The 16,539-nt window shown below is 39.9% G+C and overlaps 1 protein-coding gene across 1 annotated transcript in view; it reads right to left on the bottom strand.

The window, feature by feature from the left end:
* The window catches only part of RHBDD1 (rhomboid domain containing 1), a 48,950-nt gene that overhangs the window by 14,481 nt on the left and 17,930 nt on the right, over window positions 1-16,539 (bottom strand). The window contains exons 3-4 of the mRNA XM_018568374.1: window positions 4,192-4,277; window positions 10-63 (exon numbers count right to left, since the gene is read on the bottom strand). Coding sequence (XP_018423876.1) covers window positions 10-63; window positions 4,192-4,277 — 140 coding nt within the window. The remainder of the gene's footprint in view (window positions 1-9; window positions 64-4,191; window positions 4,278-16,539) is intronic.

Raw genomic sequence — 16,539 nt, 5'->3', positions numbered from 1 at the left:
ACAGCCTACCAGAGTTGTTGAATCTTTCATGTCTTCGTTGATTGCCTTCAGTGAAAATGGATCCTAAAACAAGGTAATTATATATGCAATAACCCTTTTTACACACATGCTAAAACATGAAAGCTTACTTAAAACACCTAAAACAATATCTATTTTTTAAAATAAAAACGTAAAGAATAAAATGGTGGGAGTTGCAAATCAAATCAATTTAAATCTTTTTGTAAAATATAGAAAATTATATTTTTTTTTTTTCATGTAAAGATATATACGATGTCCAGCCTCAAAACTGTGCGCTCTTAAAATAAGGAAACGCTACAATAATCATAATTGTTAATAAGAGGCACTTTAAGAGCATTTACAGTTCAGCAATTAAGAGTTGATCATAAATGATGGCTCTGGAATTACTCCTCTTAATCCCAGAATGCAGGTATACTCAATATGTGTTGTGCAATCATCCTATACATTAGTGTATGTATGGGCATTGACACTGGGGACTTTTAAAATGTTTTTTAAATTAAATTTATTTATTATTACATTTTTTAAAACTTTTTACTGTTTTTGTTTTCACAAGGGAGGTAACAAGCTGGTCCTAGAGAAGCAGGTGAATCCAGGAACTGGGATGCAGGGAGGGCAGCTGCTAAAAAGCCCTGTTGAAAGGATCAGTTCTACCGGCAAGCACACCCTATAAACAGACACATATCTGTGAGCTTGCTTATAGCCTGTTACTACCGTTGCTGTACTACTTTCAAATGTGGCAGTAAAAGGGTTAAAACACAATAAATGGTATAATTAAAATTGACTTGATTTTGTAAAGTTGATCTAGGTTAACATTACTAAGTAGATGAGTTTTAAAAAACGCAATAAATCGGTTCTATTATAAGCCTTATTTGGACCTATTTAGCTTACATACTAAGCTATAGAGCTCTTGCTATGTTTACAGTAGCCACCTTGTATACAATACTACCAAGCTGTCCATTGGTGGATCAGATGCATCATGTCTCCTATTAATAGGTGCAAAAACCACAGTTCCCAAACACTCTCCTTACAGCCTTTGCACCCAAATCAATAGGATTCAGTAAAGAAATCACCAGCACTCCCCAGTTCCAAGAATGACAAACCTTGTTTATTGACATCCCATATTGACATCCCATCAGGTCTCACAATGTATGGCAATGTTTCAGAACGCACAACGGTTCCTTCTTTAGGCAAACAAAGTGATAACCCACAATACACTAGTGAATGATATATAGTGATAAAGTAATACATCATAGTTAACTACCTGATTATAGCAAACCAGTAGCAGTACATTTTGCTAAACACCGTCAATTTACGAATAGGGGCATGGTTATCTATAATGCCCCGATGCATTCTAAGGGTGGTAACAGGGACGCACAGTTACTACGCAGGAAAGCATTGCTGATCTACACGCCAAAAGGACTGAATAGCAGTCTCTTTCCTGTTTCCTATCAGATAGATAATAGGTTATATTGATCCCCATGATTGTTCCATGATAGTTTCCCATGAGTCGGCTTATTCGACAGCTTGGGGTACAGTTTCACGTTGGGTGTTCACATTATTACATTGTCGTCGTCCCCCTCCTCCCCCGATTTTACTCTAGATGTATATCCTTATATTTACATATTGTGACTTATGATTCCCTTATATGCCGGCACTTTGCCCTACCAGGGGTCTGTTTGACCCATTATTTACATTTGCAGTTAGATTTAATATGCCATGGTGCCTTACCGTGACTCATAATGCTCAGTGTTCTTGCTCATGTATGTTGTTTACAAATGCATGTTCAGTTTATACTAATGTGAGTGTTTACATATTTGAATCTAATTTGGCAGGAATATGATGTCATAATGAGATCAGAGGGGGTAATATGACGGTTTCTGAATATAGCATTTACTAGTGTTTTGTGGGTTGTCACTTTGTTTTCCTGAAAAAGGAACCGTTCCGAAATGTTGCCATACATTGTGAGAACTGATTGGATGTCAATAAACAAGGTCTGACATTCTTGGAACTCAGGAGTGCTGATGTTTTCTTCACTGATCTACCGGCGGCGCCATCCACAGTCACTGCAGCAGCCATTATCCATTTTTTGGATCTTTTCCGGTTAGGAGTGCGATGGGTTAAAGGAGAACTATGAGGTGAGTGCTTTTCACTCACCTCATAGTTCTAGCCGACCTGTGACAATGAGACTGTCACAGGTCGGCTCAGTAGATCGAGAGGTGAGCGAACATATAACGGCATTCGCTCACCTCTCGACGCTGGATTCCCCCCTCCCCGCTCCCATCCGCCAGTGCTGACTGGCGGATCGGACGGGGGAGGGGGCGGGTACAGCTGGCTCTTCCTCTAGATAGGCACAGCCAGCTGTCACTCACGCAGCTGGGCAGATCTCCACATCAATGTAGGGATCCGCTCCTGCTGCGGTGTCTCAGTATACCGCGAGCTGTAACGGGAGGACGCTGGTTTGTGTCCTCCCGTTACCCTGAGAACTATGGGGCAAAGCCCTGACCCCATAGTTCTCCTTTAAGGACTGAACAAAGCAATAGGATGGTGCATGTAGTGATGGCCACAGATGGCGCAGTGTAAAATCACATGTAGAAGGGAATTTACCAATATTCCAAAGATGTGAGAATAATCAACTTCAGATAGCGTCACATGTACATATAATCAATGTTTTGGGGCCATGCAGGGTCCCTTCCTCAGAATAACATAGTTACTGTTGATTATTCTCACATCTATGGAGTGCTGGTAACTTCTCTTCTACATGCTATTAATAAGTGTCTGTTTATGTGGTCAGGAGATTCTTAACATCCAGGTGAAGAAGAGAATACAGAAAGACAACCAGAAGAACCTGGTAAAGAGTTCCATTCTACAAGGTCATACGCGTAACACTTGTACTAACCAACTTTTTTCCAAGTCCTTCTAGTTGTCTTTCTGTATCAGCATTGGAAGGTTATTGGCCAACATCCCATATTTCAGGTGAGAGGAGTCAGTTGAAATACTATTTGAAGTATCCCCAGCTGTTTTTATCTAATTTGGGGACAAAAAGAAGAGAATACCAAATAGGCCACAGCATTTCCTTCTTCCTTCTGTCATCAATGTAATCACAAATGTAAAAAATGGAAAGTGTTCTTCATTCATTCAGGAGTAGTGATTGGTGTCACACAAACCATTCCTTCATGTTTCTGTGATGTGATACTGTTATGCACCATCAGTGTTTGAGGCCACGTGTGGAACTGTAAGGGTCCATTCACAACTATCCTCTCTGGAGCGTTGCGGTAACATACATTATGTCGTGTGTTAATGTGCTTTGAGTTAAAGCAGTCTATTCATTTTGAATGGGCTGGCAAAGCATCAAAAAAAGGACAGAAATTGTTACTGCATCTCAGTGATGTGAAACCAGCCTTAGACTTCTGACCTCTGATTGATTACTCTTAAGGTAAAGTGTTAGGTAGACAAAGTACAGCTAAATAAGGGGAAAATATAATATAATAATCCTGCACAATTACAGTCATTTAGGACTCAATACTGTATGCAGATTCTTCCATAAGCCCAAATGTGACTGGTCCCCTTTAAGACTTATGACTGCAAGTGAAAAGAATGACGCACAGCATTTATATTCAAGATGATGTTTAGTATTTTATTATAAGAAAAGGGGAGTTAAGGACAAGCCAATGTTTTAATCTTCATCAACGTCACATTATTGCACTACACTGAACCTCCCTCCAGTGATCACAGTTGTATCGAATTCTTTTCACATGTACCGTTTGTTTAATATTGCAGACAGAGAATGATAAAGCATTGCAAGCCATATGTCTCTCATCACCGTTTGAATGAAGGAAATTTTCAGTGCCGCTCACTTTGCCTGCAGACATTGTGATTTATCTCCACTTAAAATCATTAGGCTCTCTATGCCCTGTTCAGTTTTATTGTCCTTTTTATTATTACGGTATCATGCATATGCCATAAAATACGCTCTATGTTCACTATTTGAGAAGTAAAATATTAATATTACTTAGAGAGGGCTTGTAATGAATGATAAATACATCATTAAACTCTCCTAAGTATGTTGTTAAACCCACAGGTGTGGCTTATAATAGAACAGACTATTGCTTTTCAATTGTGAATCTTGCAGGAAGAGAAGAACATCTCTCTACTGCTGGCATATGGGGTTATTACCTGCACTGTTCAGAATCCACCCCAGGGGTCCATGTGTGTATAATAAGCCGACTAATATACCAGAGAGGTGGCCAATGAAGGATGTGCTAGAAAACAAAGAAAAAGGTATTACTATGTGGAGACAAACTACCATCGTTGACTAGATATGAAAATTAAACAATACATTGTGATCAGCCTAGAAGACCAAAGACACTTACATGTCTACCTGACATCTAATTGTCTTGTCCAGGAATGATGAGGCTTGGTGCGAATCCAGATCACCTAAGCCTGCTCAAAACTGTCCTTCTGACCCAATCAGTTGCAGAGAGGCGCATTCTCTGCCCTGCAGCTATACGTCACAAGGTGCCAGGGAACACTGCCGTCACCACTTACTGGCCCGGGAGAGGGTCATACTGCGGTAGTCACAGTTTTGAGCCGGGTCCGCACCAAGTCCAGGCTCATATGCAGCCCAAAGCAGTAGATCAATTCAAACTGACCATTTATGTGCGATCAGTTTAGCTGCTATTAGAGAAAATTGAATTCTGTGAGTACATTATTCGATTAGTAACTGTAAACACAGCTAAGCACATAAAATGCACTTTAAATGCTTGTAAGTGCACATGTAAACCTGACTAAACCCGCTTTAAGGTCCCATTCACATTTGCAAATAGGGTGGTCTCACATATTGTTCTATAAGCCCCCATTTACACGTGTAACAGCCGGCCCATACAGATCCATGCTGCGTGCACGGCCGTATCGGGCAGCTCCCGGGAAGGGCAGGTGCTGCATGTGATTACACGCAGCAGCCTGTTCTTCTCTATGGGAGTACGCCGCCCTACGCCCACGCAAACTGTACGTCCGTACGGGTGCGGGTGTCCCTGCTCAGACACAGACAGGATCCATCCATATGATTACGGACATGCGCACCCGCACAGATGTGCAGTTCGGGTGAGCGTAGGGCGGCGTACTCCCATAGAGAAGAACAGGCTGCTGCGTGTATTCACACGCAGCTCCTGTCCTTCCCACGAGCGGCCCGATATGGCCGTGCATGCCGCACGGATCCGTACGGGTCAGCTGTTACTCATGTGAATAGGGGCTTAGACTCATGTGAACAGCTAACAATGCCTGGAGCTGCCCGCGTGTAATTGGACATTTAGTGATTACCTGTGGACGATCGTCTCTGGATGGAAACTGTTTGTCCGCAGGTACTCGAGGCATATCTGATTACATAAGAACTACCACTAACAGCTAGTTAGTGCCAGCCGCTGTCATTGTTTTGTATACCGCTTCCCATCTTCACTCACACACTTGGGTGAGTCTCACTTGCATTTGTGAGACTCACCCAATTGGCTCCATTCACAAGTGTAAATAAGGCCTAAGGCAGGTGCATCTAAACACAGGGAAAGTGATCTGGCAAGCATAAAAGTTCTTTTTTCTTCCCAGATAACTTCTCTTGTGTTTAGATAACCCAAATGCAGGAGTGCCAGTGTGAATGTAGCCTTGATGTACCTGAATTGAAGCGGGTTTAGCCGCATTTACGTCCATTTATTTGTTTAGAGTTTCTAATTGGACCTTGGACGCACATAATTCTATTTTCTGTAAACAAGGCTAAACTCACCGTACCTAAACAAAGGTAAACACTCAGTTTGAATGATACCAGTAAGTAATCATTAGATGCATTTACATGCGTTCAGAAATTCCCTCCAAGAGTATATAAATCAGGCTTGACACTTCAAGTGTGAATAAAGCCTTAAAACATGTTAGCATTTCTAAATTTTACTTTTCTTATAAAAAAGCCACTTTTTAGTAAGTACTTACACTGATAAGATGTTGATATTTAAGATCACTTAAATGCTTTCTCTGCTTCTGTCTAGCAGTTCCTTAGATGTGGTCACAACTCGCAGACTACATAATGGTTTGTATTCTACCGATGTGTGAAACGGCTTTTAAACTTGACCCTAACAAGTAGCTGTTTACAAAGTGTGAACAATAAGCCATTCAAGCGCACTAGAAGGAATAAAAGGTAACTGTTCCTTGTACCTTTAAAGGTTAAATTAAACTCTGTTTCACATCCAGGTAACATGTTTAAATTTAACTTGGGATGGGAATTCCTCATTCGGGTAATGCTTATCTTGTGGTGCCCATATCAATTGACAGAGCCTAGTTAGATTCCAAAGCAATTCTGGTGACTAGACCATCTTACGTGGAATACATAATGATGTTACACAGTTTTGGAAAAAGCCTTTGCCAAAAGCAAATATTCATGTATGTGGTATTTGAGATAGATGCTTTAAAAGAAAAAAGGCAGCTAAAAATATCTCTCGAATAAGATTATGAGTCATGTATCATTCAAAACTATTCATATAAACACTCCAACATTACAAAATAACATGTAAAATGATGACATCATTCACACTATAGGTTAAGAATGTTACAAGTTAACCCCAAAGAAGAATCATTAAAAATGTAAAGCTCAGTTGGAACTTTTCCAAAAAGCAGTCAATTAGAGCTTGGATGGCACATACTGGGGTCCGATTAGAGTGTAATGGAGTGAGGCACAATTCTTCTAGGGTTTAAACTGTTAAGGTGCCTATACACCTTACGATTATCGTACGATTATCGTATGCGATCGACTTTTCGTACGACAATCGTAACGTGTGAATAGAGTACCCGACCGATAGTACTGTACAATCGTATGATTTTTGACGGTCAAGCATGTTTGAAAACTTTGGTCGATCGTACGATGTTCGCATGGTTGGTGGTGTTTCCGTCCGTCAAAAGTCGTATGATGAACACTGTGCATGCGCAAACTAAAATAATTGCGGTCAATTACCGCAAGTCGTTCAGGTGTTTTTTTAAACTACCGCTGATTGAACCTTTCGATAATTGGGGCAGGATGGGGCCGTCGTACGATCATCGGACGAAAAATTTCCCACATCTTCCCACAACATAAGAGCAGATTCTCCAGCTGTTGAAACTTATGCAAATGAGGTTGCCTGCATGTTTTGAAAGAAGGAACACATTTCTATTTCATTTTCTGGAAATAAAAGCCAGATAATGCATAGTCCACAATCTGACACTCCTAGATATGTTGAGTCTTTGCTCGCCTCCTTACATATTGTATGGACATATTTTTGTCTCCTGCAGACCTTTCATTACCCACAGTACTGTAGTCATTTTACAGTTGTAAGGGTTTTGTTTAATGGGATGCAAAGGGTGCATAGTACAGTTGTCTACAGTGTCATCACTCCAAGGGGACTTGTAGTTGCTAATGGAGTACAAGTGCGGTGGTATCACAGCACTTGTAGTCGATTCATACTTTCTCTTGTCCCTGTAACTGAAAGTCCATGCCTCGATACAGATAGGAGCTGGAAGGAACAGTGTGCAGGAGCCAGAGCATTGCACCCGCGATCCAGTGGGGCTATATAGTGATTATCACCCTCCATAGCATCTCTGGAAGCATGTGAAATCAGCCATGAAAGTAGTTGTGCCAACATAAACTGGTTGATAGGAGGAGGTCTGCTATAGATGCAGCTGGAACTAAACAGCTATCTAAGACAGCATCTCCTCTAACAATAGCTTTGAATAACCACCATGATTTCAGAGCTGGGTTCTTACAGCACTTGGCTCTTTTGTGCAAGTTAAAAAAAAAAATGCTTAAGACTAATGAACAACATTACTTGGAAGGAGAAGCTATATTGCTATATGTATACTAACTTTTTTTTTTTTTACAAATAATTGTGACAAAGGAGTCAAAGAGCACCATAGGCTATCGTGAGAGACAGCACAAGGCTTGCTTTGTCTGTTAGTGAGTGGTGTCACACAAACCCTTCCTTCATGGTTCTGTAATGCCATACTGGTATGCACCATCAGTGTGTGAGGCCACGTGTGGAACTTACCCCTGTGCTTGCCAACAAGGGTTTCTCCACCAAGTACGAAGTCATGTTTTGCTTAGGGATCAAATACTTATTGTACTCACTGAACTGCAACCCAATTCATAACATTTGTATCGTGTTTTTTTCTGGATTTGTGGCTGATATTCTGTCTCTATCATTTAAAAATACACCTATGATAAAAATAATAGACCTTTCATTTCTTTGTAAGTGGGCAAATCTACAAAATCTGCAGGGGATCAAATGATTATTTTCCTCACTGTATTTTTGTACAGCAAAAAAGCACATCTGGCTTGCTAGCAATAATGACACCACAAACACGACACATGCTTTTAATGCATGTGCCAAGTGTGAATAGGGCGTTAATCAAATTGAATCAGCTCTAGAGGAATGGAACTGGGTGACAAAATGCCATGCTTTACTAGCACGTTGATGTCGCTATAGACAATTCAATCTAACAAATCTTACACAATGCCAAACTGACACAGGGTGGTCTTACTGCATCAACTCAAGGGGGTTGATTTACTAACCTTATAAACACACCACGAACATGTATACACCTCTGTAGTGTGTTCCCTCCCAGCATGATCTATGGGAGGAATCTAAACACCTTTGTAGTGTGTACACACCCAGCAGGTGTGTTGTGCAAAGCCAAGCATGAATTGCAAGGTGATGTTGTGTAAATTAGCTCTATGTTGTGTTGCTTGCGTTGATGAATGCAGGAATGTAAATGCATGAGCTAACCATTTTTGTCTAAACTGTGAAGCAGCATTATATATGCATCATGTGCATGATTTTTCCATATATGGCATTTAGTGGAAATATGCTTTTAGAGACTTTTTGGTTGATAAATACGTTTTGCCGTGTGAAAATCACACGCACCTGGTGCGTGCGTGTGTTTAGGTTAGTAAATCACCCCCAAGGTCTCTCACAGGCAGAAAGAACAGGTGTTTCAGATGTGCTGTTCAAGCTCTTGCCTGGGATTACATGAAAAGACAGAAGCAACTGAGACAGCTTAAGTCCACTGGGTAGTTCTCATAGATGTTTTAAAAAAAACTACCTGCCAAGTTCCTTAAAAAATTGTGTGCAAATGTACCTAGGGGAATTGATGCTATTTTAAAGGCAAAGGGTAGACACCCCAAAAATTACTTTAAAGTTATAATAAAGGAGAACTCCAAAAAGGGCACAGCTTACCAACATTAAAACATTATCCCAACGGTGATGTATGGTGGAGGGAACATCATCTTTTTGGCTTGCTTCACTGCCTCAGGGCCTGGATCACTTACCATCATCGAGGGAAAAATTAAATCTCAAGTTTACCAAAACATCCTACTGGATAATGTCAGGGTGGCTGTCAACCAGCTGAAGCTTAGTAGAAGATGGGTGGTGCAGCAGGACAATGATCCTAAGCATCGAAGTAAATCCACCACAGACTGGCTTCAGAAAAAGAAAATGCGCCTTTATGAATGGCCCAATCAGAGCCCAGACGTTAATCCCATAGAAATGCTGTGGAATGACCTCAAGAGAGCCGTTAACACCAGACATCCTACAAATGTGTCTGAGCTGAAGTAGTTTTGTAAAGAGGAATGGTCAAAAATTCCTCCTGAACGTTGTGCAGGTCTGAACCAGAGCTACCGAAAGCGCTTGCTTGAAGTCATTGCTGCCAAAGGAGGTTCGACCAGCTATTAACTCCAAGGGTTTACATACTTTTTGCTCCAGCACTGTAAATGTTTAATGGGCGTGTTCAATAAAGACACGAGAAATTAGAATTTCTTGTGTGCTATCGGCTTAAACACATTGAGCGGAATTTATCAAAACTGGAGCATGGCAACCAATCAGCCTCTCTTTAATTGTCAAATCTTAAATGAACAAACTGAAGAGAGAAGTGGATTGGTTGCCATGCACAGCTGCACCAGATTTTCTCTGCTCCAGTTTTGATAAATTCCCCCCATTGTGTTTGCCTATTGTTGTAATTTAGATGAGGATCAGATCACATTTTATGGCAAATTACTGCAGAAAACCAGTTAATACCAACAGGTTTACACACACACACACGCAGGTAGATATTTACTGCATTATGTTTGAAAGCATCCTTACCTTACAGCATTTTTTCATAAGTGCCTAAAACTTACTGTACTGTACTGTATTTGAAACCTCTATATATTACCTTTAACACTCTCCCTTTTCCCCGTTTCAATAAAGTACCCAGGTGGCACGGCTGCTTGAAAACTGCATTACATACCCCTATACTCCAGATGTTAATTCATTTAATAGAGGGCTAAACACCTAGTACATAGGCCTATCAACTATGTCTAATTACAAATTCCCACTCTGTTATCCAGTTGCAAGAGCCATTTGTTTTCAATCATTAATCAGCCTTTGAAAAGTTTAATAATATGCTGCTTCTCATGGGAAATTCAGTATATGCCATGTAATTTGTTTTGCCATTAATTAAAATAAATGTGCTCCAGGTTTTAACCTTAAAGTAATTGAGCACTTAAAGAAACTAGCAATGAACATAGAGACAATGACTTGTGCCATAAGCAAATTAATTGTGCGTCACAAAAGCATGAATGCTGTAATGAAATGTAACACGCTTATAGTACTATTAGGGGATAACTGCAGGGGGTGCACAGTGTGCAACTGGGACAATGCCCGTGAGGTCATGAGGCCCAAAGCAAATTGATACTCCCTTTTAATTAGCAACCTCATGTCCACACTACATCCTGTACAGAATAAAACAGTTCTCTTGCTTTCATATTCCTTTACTGTATTGTTTGTGGTGTTGAAGCCTCTAGCAGCCTTGTTTCGAGTGGGGCTTAAACATTTTACTTGGGACGCTATTAATGCTTTTTACTTACCTGATCCTCTGTCCAGCTGGATCCCTTCAGGCTGCTAAACCAGTTCCCACGTCTTTTTGCAGGTCCATTGACTTGCATTAGCTGTGAAGACGCCTTCAACATCTGGAGTGGAGGGGGAGAGGAAATGAGCACTGACTGCTGTGGAAGTAGGGATCAGGTAAGTAATACGAGCACTTAACCCTGCACTGTGGGTGTAGTCCCACCGCAAGGGTAAGTTTGGGCTTTAAGCTTCATGTGCAATGGACACAATTATTCCAATTTGCAATACAGGCTTATTTATTTTTGTTAAAAAGACTGTAATACTTCAATCAATCTACTGTTTAAAGTCTGTGCCAACAAGGACAGACTGGCTAAGGATTGGGTTTTTATAGCCCTGCTGGGAAATTCTTTTTATATATGAAAATGTATCTAAAGACAAAAACATTTTTTTAGATTTGGATAGGGAGAAGAAGGGATAGAACCTGCATCTGGTTTGCTCTCTATGTTTTTCTGTTGGGTAGATTGGACCTCTCTATTTGTGTTGGTGACCATTTTAAGAGTGACAAAAAGTGAGAAGAGGGGATGCTACATCGTGGGAAACATGGCCCTGTCTTAACTTTGTTAAGATGTGTCGCTGCCATTACTTTCAAAATTACCTTATTTTTTTTCATAAAATGGTACATTTTCTCAGTTTAAACATTTGATATGTTTTCTATTTTCTATTGTGAGTAAAATATCGGTTTATGATAGGGATGCACAGATACTTTTCGAGTACCAGTGCAGATACTTGGCATTTTCATGAGAAGTACCAGGGTGGCGGCGGTTGCAGCTGGGACCTAGCTCTGGCACTCCACCACTGCCCTGAAATCATTAGTCTGTATTGTTTTAGAAAAACTGTCACATGGCAATAAACAAAAATTAATCAGTACTCGTACTTGTAAGTACTCGGCAAGTATCAGTACTCGTAAAACTGGTATCTGTGCATCCCTTTATTGATATTTATAAAAACAAAATCGTACATTAAAACAGAGATGTACAAATCCCAGGAGCTCTGTGTGGTCCTTACAAATGACAGCTGCCTCCTAATTTTTGAATTTTTCTCTAGTCTAGTCTTGGAGCTCAAAAGTATCGGTACATGTACTCGTACTTGTACCGAGTACTGTACCTGGTATCTGTGCAACCCTAGTTTATGAGATTTGTAAATCATTGCATTCTGTTTTTATGTCGATTTTACCCAGAGTCCAAACTGTTTTAGAATTGGGGTTGTATTTACAGAATTGCCTGTGGTGTCTAATGTCCCCCCATATGCCATGTGGATTTGCATCTTGGTCTATGACACATGGGAGTGATCGCTCAGAGCTGGCATCGATTATGGTGTTTTATTTAAAGCAACTGATTCCAACAGTAGTGCTATTGTAAGTGGAACTTTCTGTATACAATGAAGGTGTTATTTTTTATGAAGGGTGTTTACAATCCTATATGATTCCACGAAACGCGTTGAGAACTCAAAACAGCCTTAAACCCTCTGATTTATACATTTTCAAACTATATGTAATATCCATGTATGAATTTTCACTGTGACTCTTGGGGAGGTAAAATTGAGTGTACTATAGGAATCTGTATCAGTTGTTTTTTTATAATTTTTTTAAAGGGTATCTTAGGTTAGAAAATAAAAATAAATATGTATTTGTATATTGAAGTTACATAAGTTCTATCCCACTCCTAATAACCATATTGATCTAGATGTTTGTAGACTTACTTATTGAAGATGCCCAATTCAGTGACAATTTCACTCAGCCCTGTGAGTGTGCACTTCTTGTTTCACAACTCTTACAGAGCTTGCCTTCTGAACTACAACTCAACTGAACAATGTAACTCTATCATTGCTTGCTGGAAGCAATGCATAATGGGATATGTAGTCTAGAGAAATAGATAGAAATGGAGATTGTATCATGGCAAGCAGCAGGAAAGAAGATGCAAACCACACAGGGAATCCAGGAAGTTGTTGGAAGTGATGGGCAGACAAAAGGCAGCTACACTACATAAAAGGGATTTTCAAGTAAGCTTTGATTGTGTTACCAAAAACAACTCTAGTATGTATTCCTATTACAATGCTGATGATATGATATGCTGTGAGTATAGAAAATCTATTAAGTATTTTAATGAATCTTAATAAAGGATGTATGTTTTAAAAAGTTTTTTTTAAATGTTATATATACAAGAAACATTAAAAGTTCCATATAGGCTCATTTTCTCTGTGTTGTAACTTAAAAGGGATGTTAGTACCCCACCATGGGGTAAATAACCTTATCAGACATCAAACCTTTTGATTAACTTTAGTGCATCCGACGCTATTTTGTCAATAATCTGGTTATCTGTAATCTGTAATGTGTAAGGTGGGTAGTGTACCAAATGCGAGTACTAAGAAGTTTGTAATGTGTGTGTGAGTACTAAGAAGTTTGTAATGTGTGTGAGTACTAAGAAGTCTGTAATGTGTGTGTGTGAGTACTAATAAGTTTGCACAGCCACCAATTGCATTCGAACCCACCTTGGAATCTGATTTAAATAGGTGATGTGCCAAGGAAAGAGAAATAGGAAGTTACACTTCACAGGTTTCTGGATGCAAACCCAACTAGCCCACATGTGATGAGCTGTAATTAATTTCTCTACAGTAGAGTACAGAGAACTGAAACTGAGATCAATCAAATTGACTTTCTGACATAAAGTGAATTTGTATAAACTTTAAAAATAAACTTGGACGTCTAAGAATAGACACTATGCAATCCCTGTGATAATATGTATTAGCAATGCCTCCCCTGAGCTCCTCTGTGATTTAGTTTCACTTTGCAAAGCTGGTCAAGTTTGGTTGTTTTCTGCTGAATCAGCCCAAATTCCATTCATGGGTTGCCCTGCCGGTACCACACGGTTCGACATAAAGTTGATTTTTTAAATTAACTTTGTTGAAGGATCCAGGTATGAAAATTGTCGGCTGAACGGTGCCTAAAGCCAAATCAACTGAGGTCACTGATTAGGTATTCTGACAGCTGCAGGTCTCGGATGTCAGAATACAATAACCGTCAGGGGAGATTCCTTCATCCATGCTCTTTAGTGAGGATGGGGGAATCTTGAGTTCGGGTTTACTCACTTGGTACAGTGTTTGATTTGCTTACTCTATGTCTAAACAAATATTTTTGGGGAACTTGCTGTATTGCCTCTGCTCCCTAACCCTATCCTCCTTCACAATGGATAACACAAAACCATAAACTTTGCCAGTTTGCTAAATCAGGCCAGTTCTGAATGAAGGTCTGTGAAGACGGTGGCAGAGTCTGTATGAAAAAAATATGCACAGTAAAATAAAAATGCTAACTGGATTTTATTATTTCCGGAAAAGGCAAAAAATAAAAAGTATGCAGCATAGATCAAATTCATCTTGTGAACTGCCCGATGCCATCACAAGGCACACATGGTCAAGAGTATGACGAGAACATCAGGACAACCAAGCTGTTCTGAATGGAAAATCTGACCATTTAATGAATATTAACAAAATTATTATAATGGGAAACATTCTGTTGCATATGTAAATAACTCATCGTAATTAAAAACAAATGCAGAACGAATGGCAAAGCTGAGGATGAGAAATATTTGCACGGAAAAAATGCAACTGTTCCTTTTAGTTTCCTCCAAGAGAGAACATTTCACTCTATGGTGCTTAGATGCAGAAAGAAGTATTGTGTGACTGTCTGAGACGGTTTCTGACACATGTTGATGTTAAAGGACTTGTAGATCAAAGGCACTGACACACTTCTATGTACATCACTGCTAAGTCAGCTGGACTCCAGGGTGCACACAAAAAACATACAGGGCTAGTCACAAAAGGGTGAAGAGCTTGGAGAAGGCAGGAGAAGTGAACAATCTAGGACAATATAGCTGAACTGGAAAGTGAGCTGAATTGGAGAATTTTTCCAAATCAGCTATGTTGTCCTACATTGTTCACTTCTCCTGCCTTCTCCAAACTCCTCACCCTTCTGTGAATAACCCTAATAGCATAGCAGAGACATAATGAAACAAAAACCCATAAAAAGCAAGTAAAACATGCACCTAAAAAACAGAGCAAATGTATGTTTTTGAGCTCTTGGGTTAAAACAGAAGTAAATCGCTTTGTAAATTTTTTGATTTTGCCCTGATGTGCAAGTATGCACAGCATATACTTGCATATTGGGGTACACTTTCCTTACAAGTGTGCCCTTTTCCAGCCCTATTGGATCCATATTTGGTCCTCAAGTTTGTCCCTCACTGCCACAGTCTCGGCCAACGACACTTTTAAGTTCTTGGAAGTCGTATTTGGACATTGGGTGGCCAGTGATGATGTGACTCCTGTGCGCATACACATCCTCCCCAGCACCCGGCCCATTTACAGCATCTTAGAGTTGCCATGAATTGGCTCACACAAAAAATGAAAAATTGCTGGGGAAGCGAGGAAAATTTTTTTTGGCAGAAGAGACATTGCATAGCTCTTCTGCCAAGAATCCCTACCTCCCAGCAATTGTTTTCACTTTACTTCTGTTTTAAGTAATACTGTACTTTGAAGAAGTTCTCTGTAGCTTAGCTGTATCTACCAAAAGGTCTGCTTCCTCATGTTGCATCTCATCTACATTGCAAGAATTGAGACGCAAATTGTAATGTATGTACAGTATATCATTATTATTATACAGGATTTATATAGTGCCAACAGTTTGCGCAGCGCTTTACAATATAAGGAAGACATTACAATCACAATACAATTCAAGACAAGATGGTAAGGAGGGCCCTGCCCGTGACGGCTTACAGTCTACAGCAGAATTTGAATAGGGATTGGATGTAGGGAAGGAAGGTGATGCCTGAGTCCAGGATGACACCCAGCACCTTGGTATATAATGTATAGAGGCTTTTCTTCTATTTTCAAAGAACCAAAGACAACATCATGGAACATGTCTTTGGGACAGTTTCTTTAAGCATGCAATGACATAGCTGAGCAATTGACTCACATGTGAGATTGCAGCTTTTAGATGTAAAAAAAAAAAAAGTGCTTTTCTAGGTCCTGCATTACATGCATAAGTGCAGTGCGTGATAATAGCCCTGGCAGTGGTTAGTGGGTTGTGCAGAAGCAGGGTTTGTCATAAGACGCTAGAATTTTCTGTTTTCCGCTATGAATCCCCCCCCAGGTCTTCCACTGCTAAATATCACTAAACATTACAGGCTTGATATTGTGCTTTCCACATTTATAAAAACAGTACATAGTTTACTTAGCACAGTGGAGAGCAATACATGGAATGCAGAGCAATTAGTACTGCCCCCATATATCCTGGAATACTGTCCATTGCATCCTTCCCCACACACAGTACACTGTACCCCATAGAACTATGTGACAAGGGGCTGCATTTCCTCTGGTAGCCCTGCACAAAGATTGGTAAACTGGCTACATTGGGTTTCATAAAGCTAAAATTAAAGGAATTTTGTTGGACTTTGACTCTCTTGCCTGGACTGAAATAACAGTTTATCTACGGACTTAACCTGTTACCTGGACTTGATCTTTAATTAACAACTCCAGTCAGGACAAAATATACAATGTATATAAAACTAATTATATTATATATATA

This window comes from Nanorana parkeri, unplaced genomic scaffold (genome assembly GCF_000935625.1).
Source record: "Nanorana parkeri isolate BGI_ZX_2015 unplaced genomic scaffold, ASM93562v1 scaffold1178, whole genome shotgun sequence".
NCBI classification, from domain to species: Eukaryota; Metazoa; Chordata; class Amphibia; order Anura; family Dicroglossidae; genus Nanorana; species Nanorana parkeri.
Note: the sequence above shows the minus strand (reverse complement) of the source record. Positions and strands in the feature narration are given on the sequence as shown.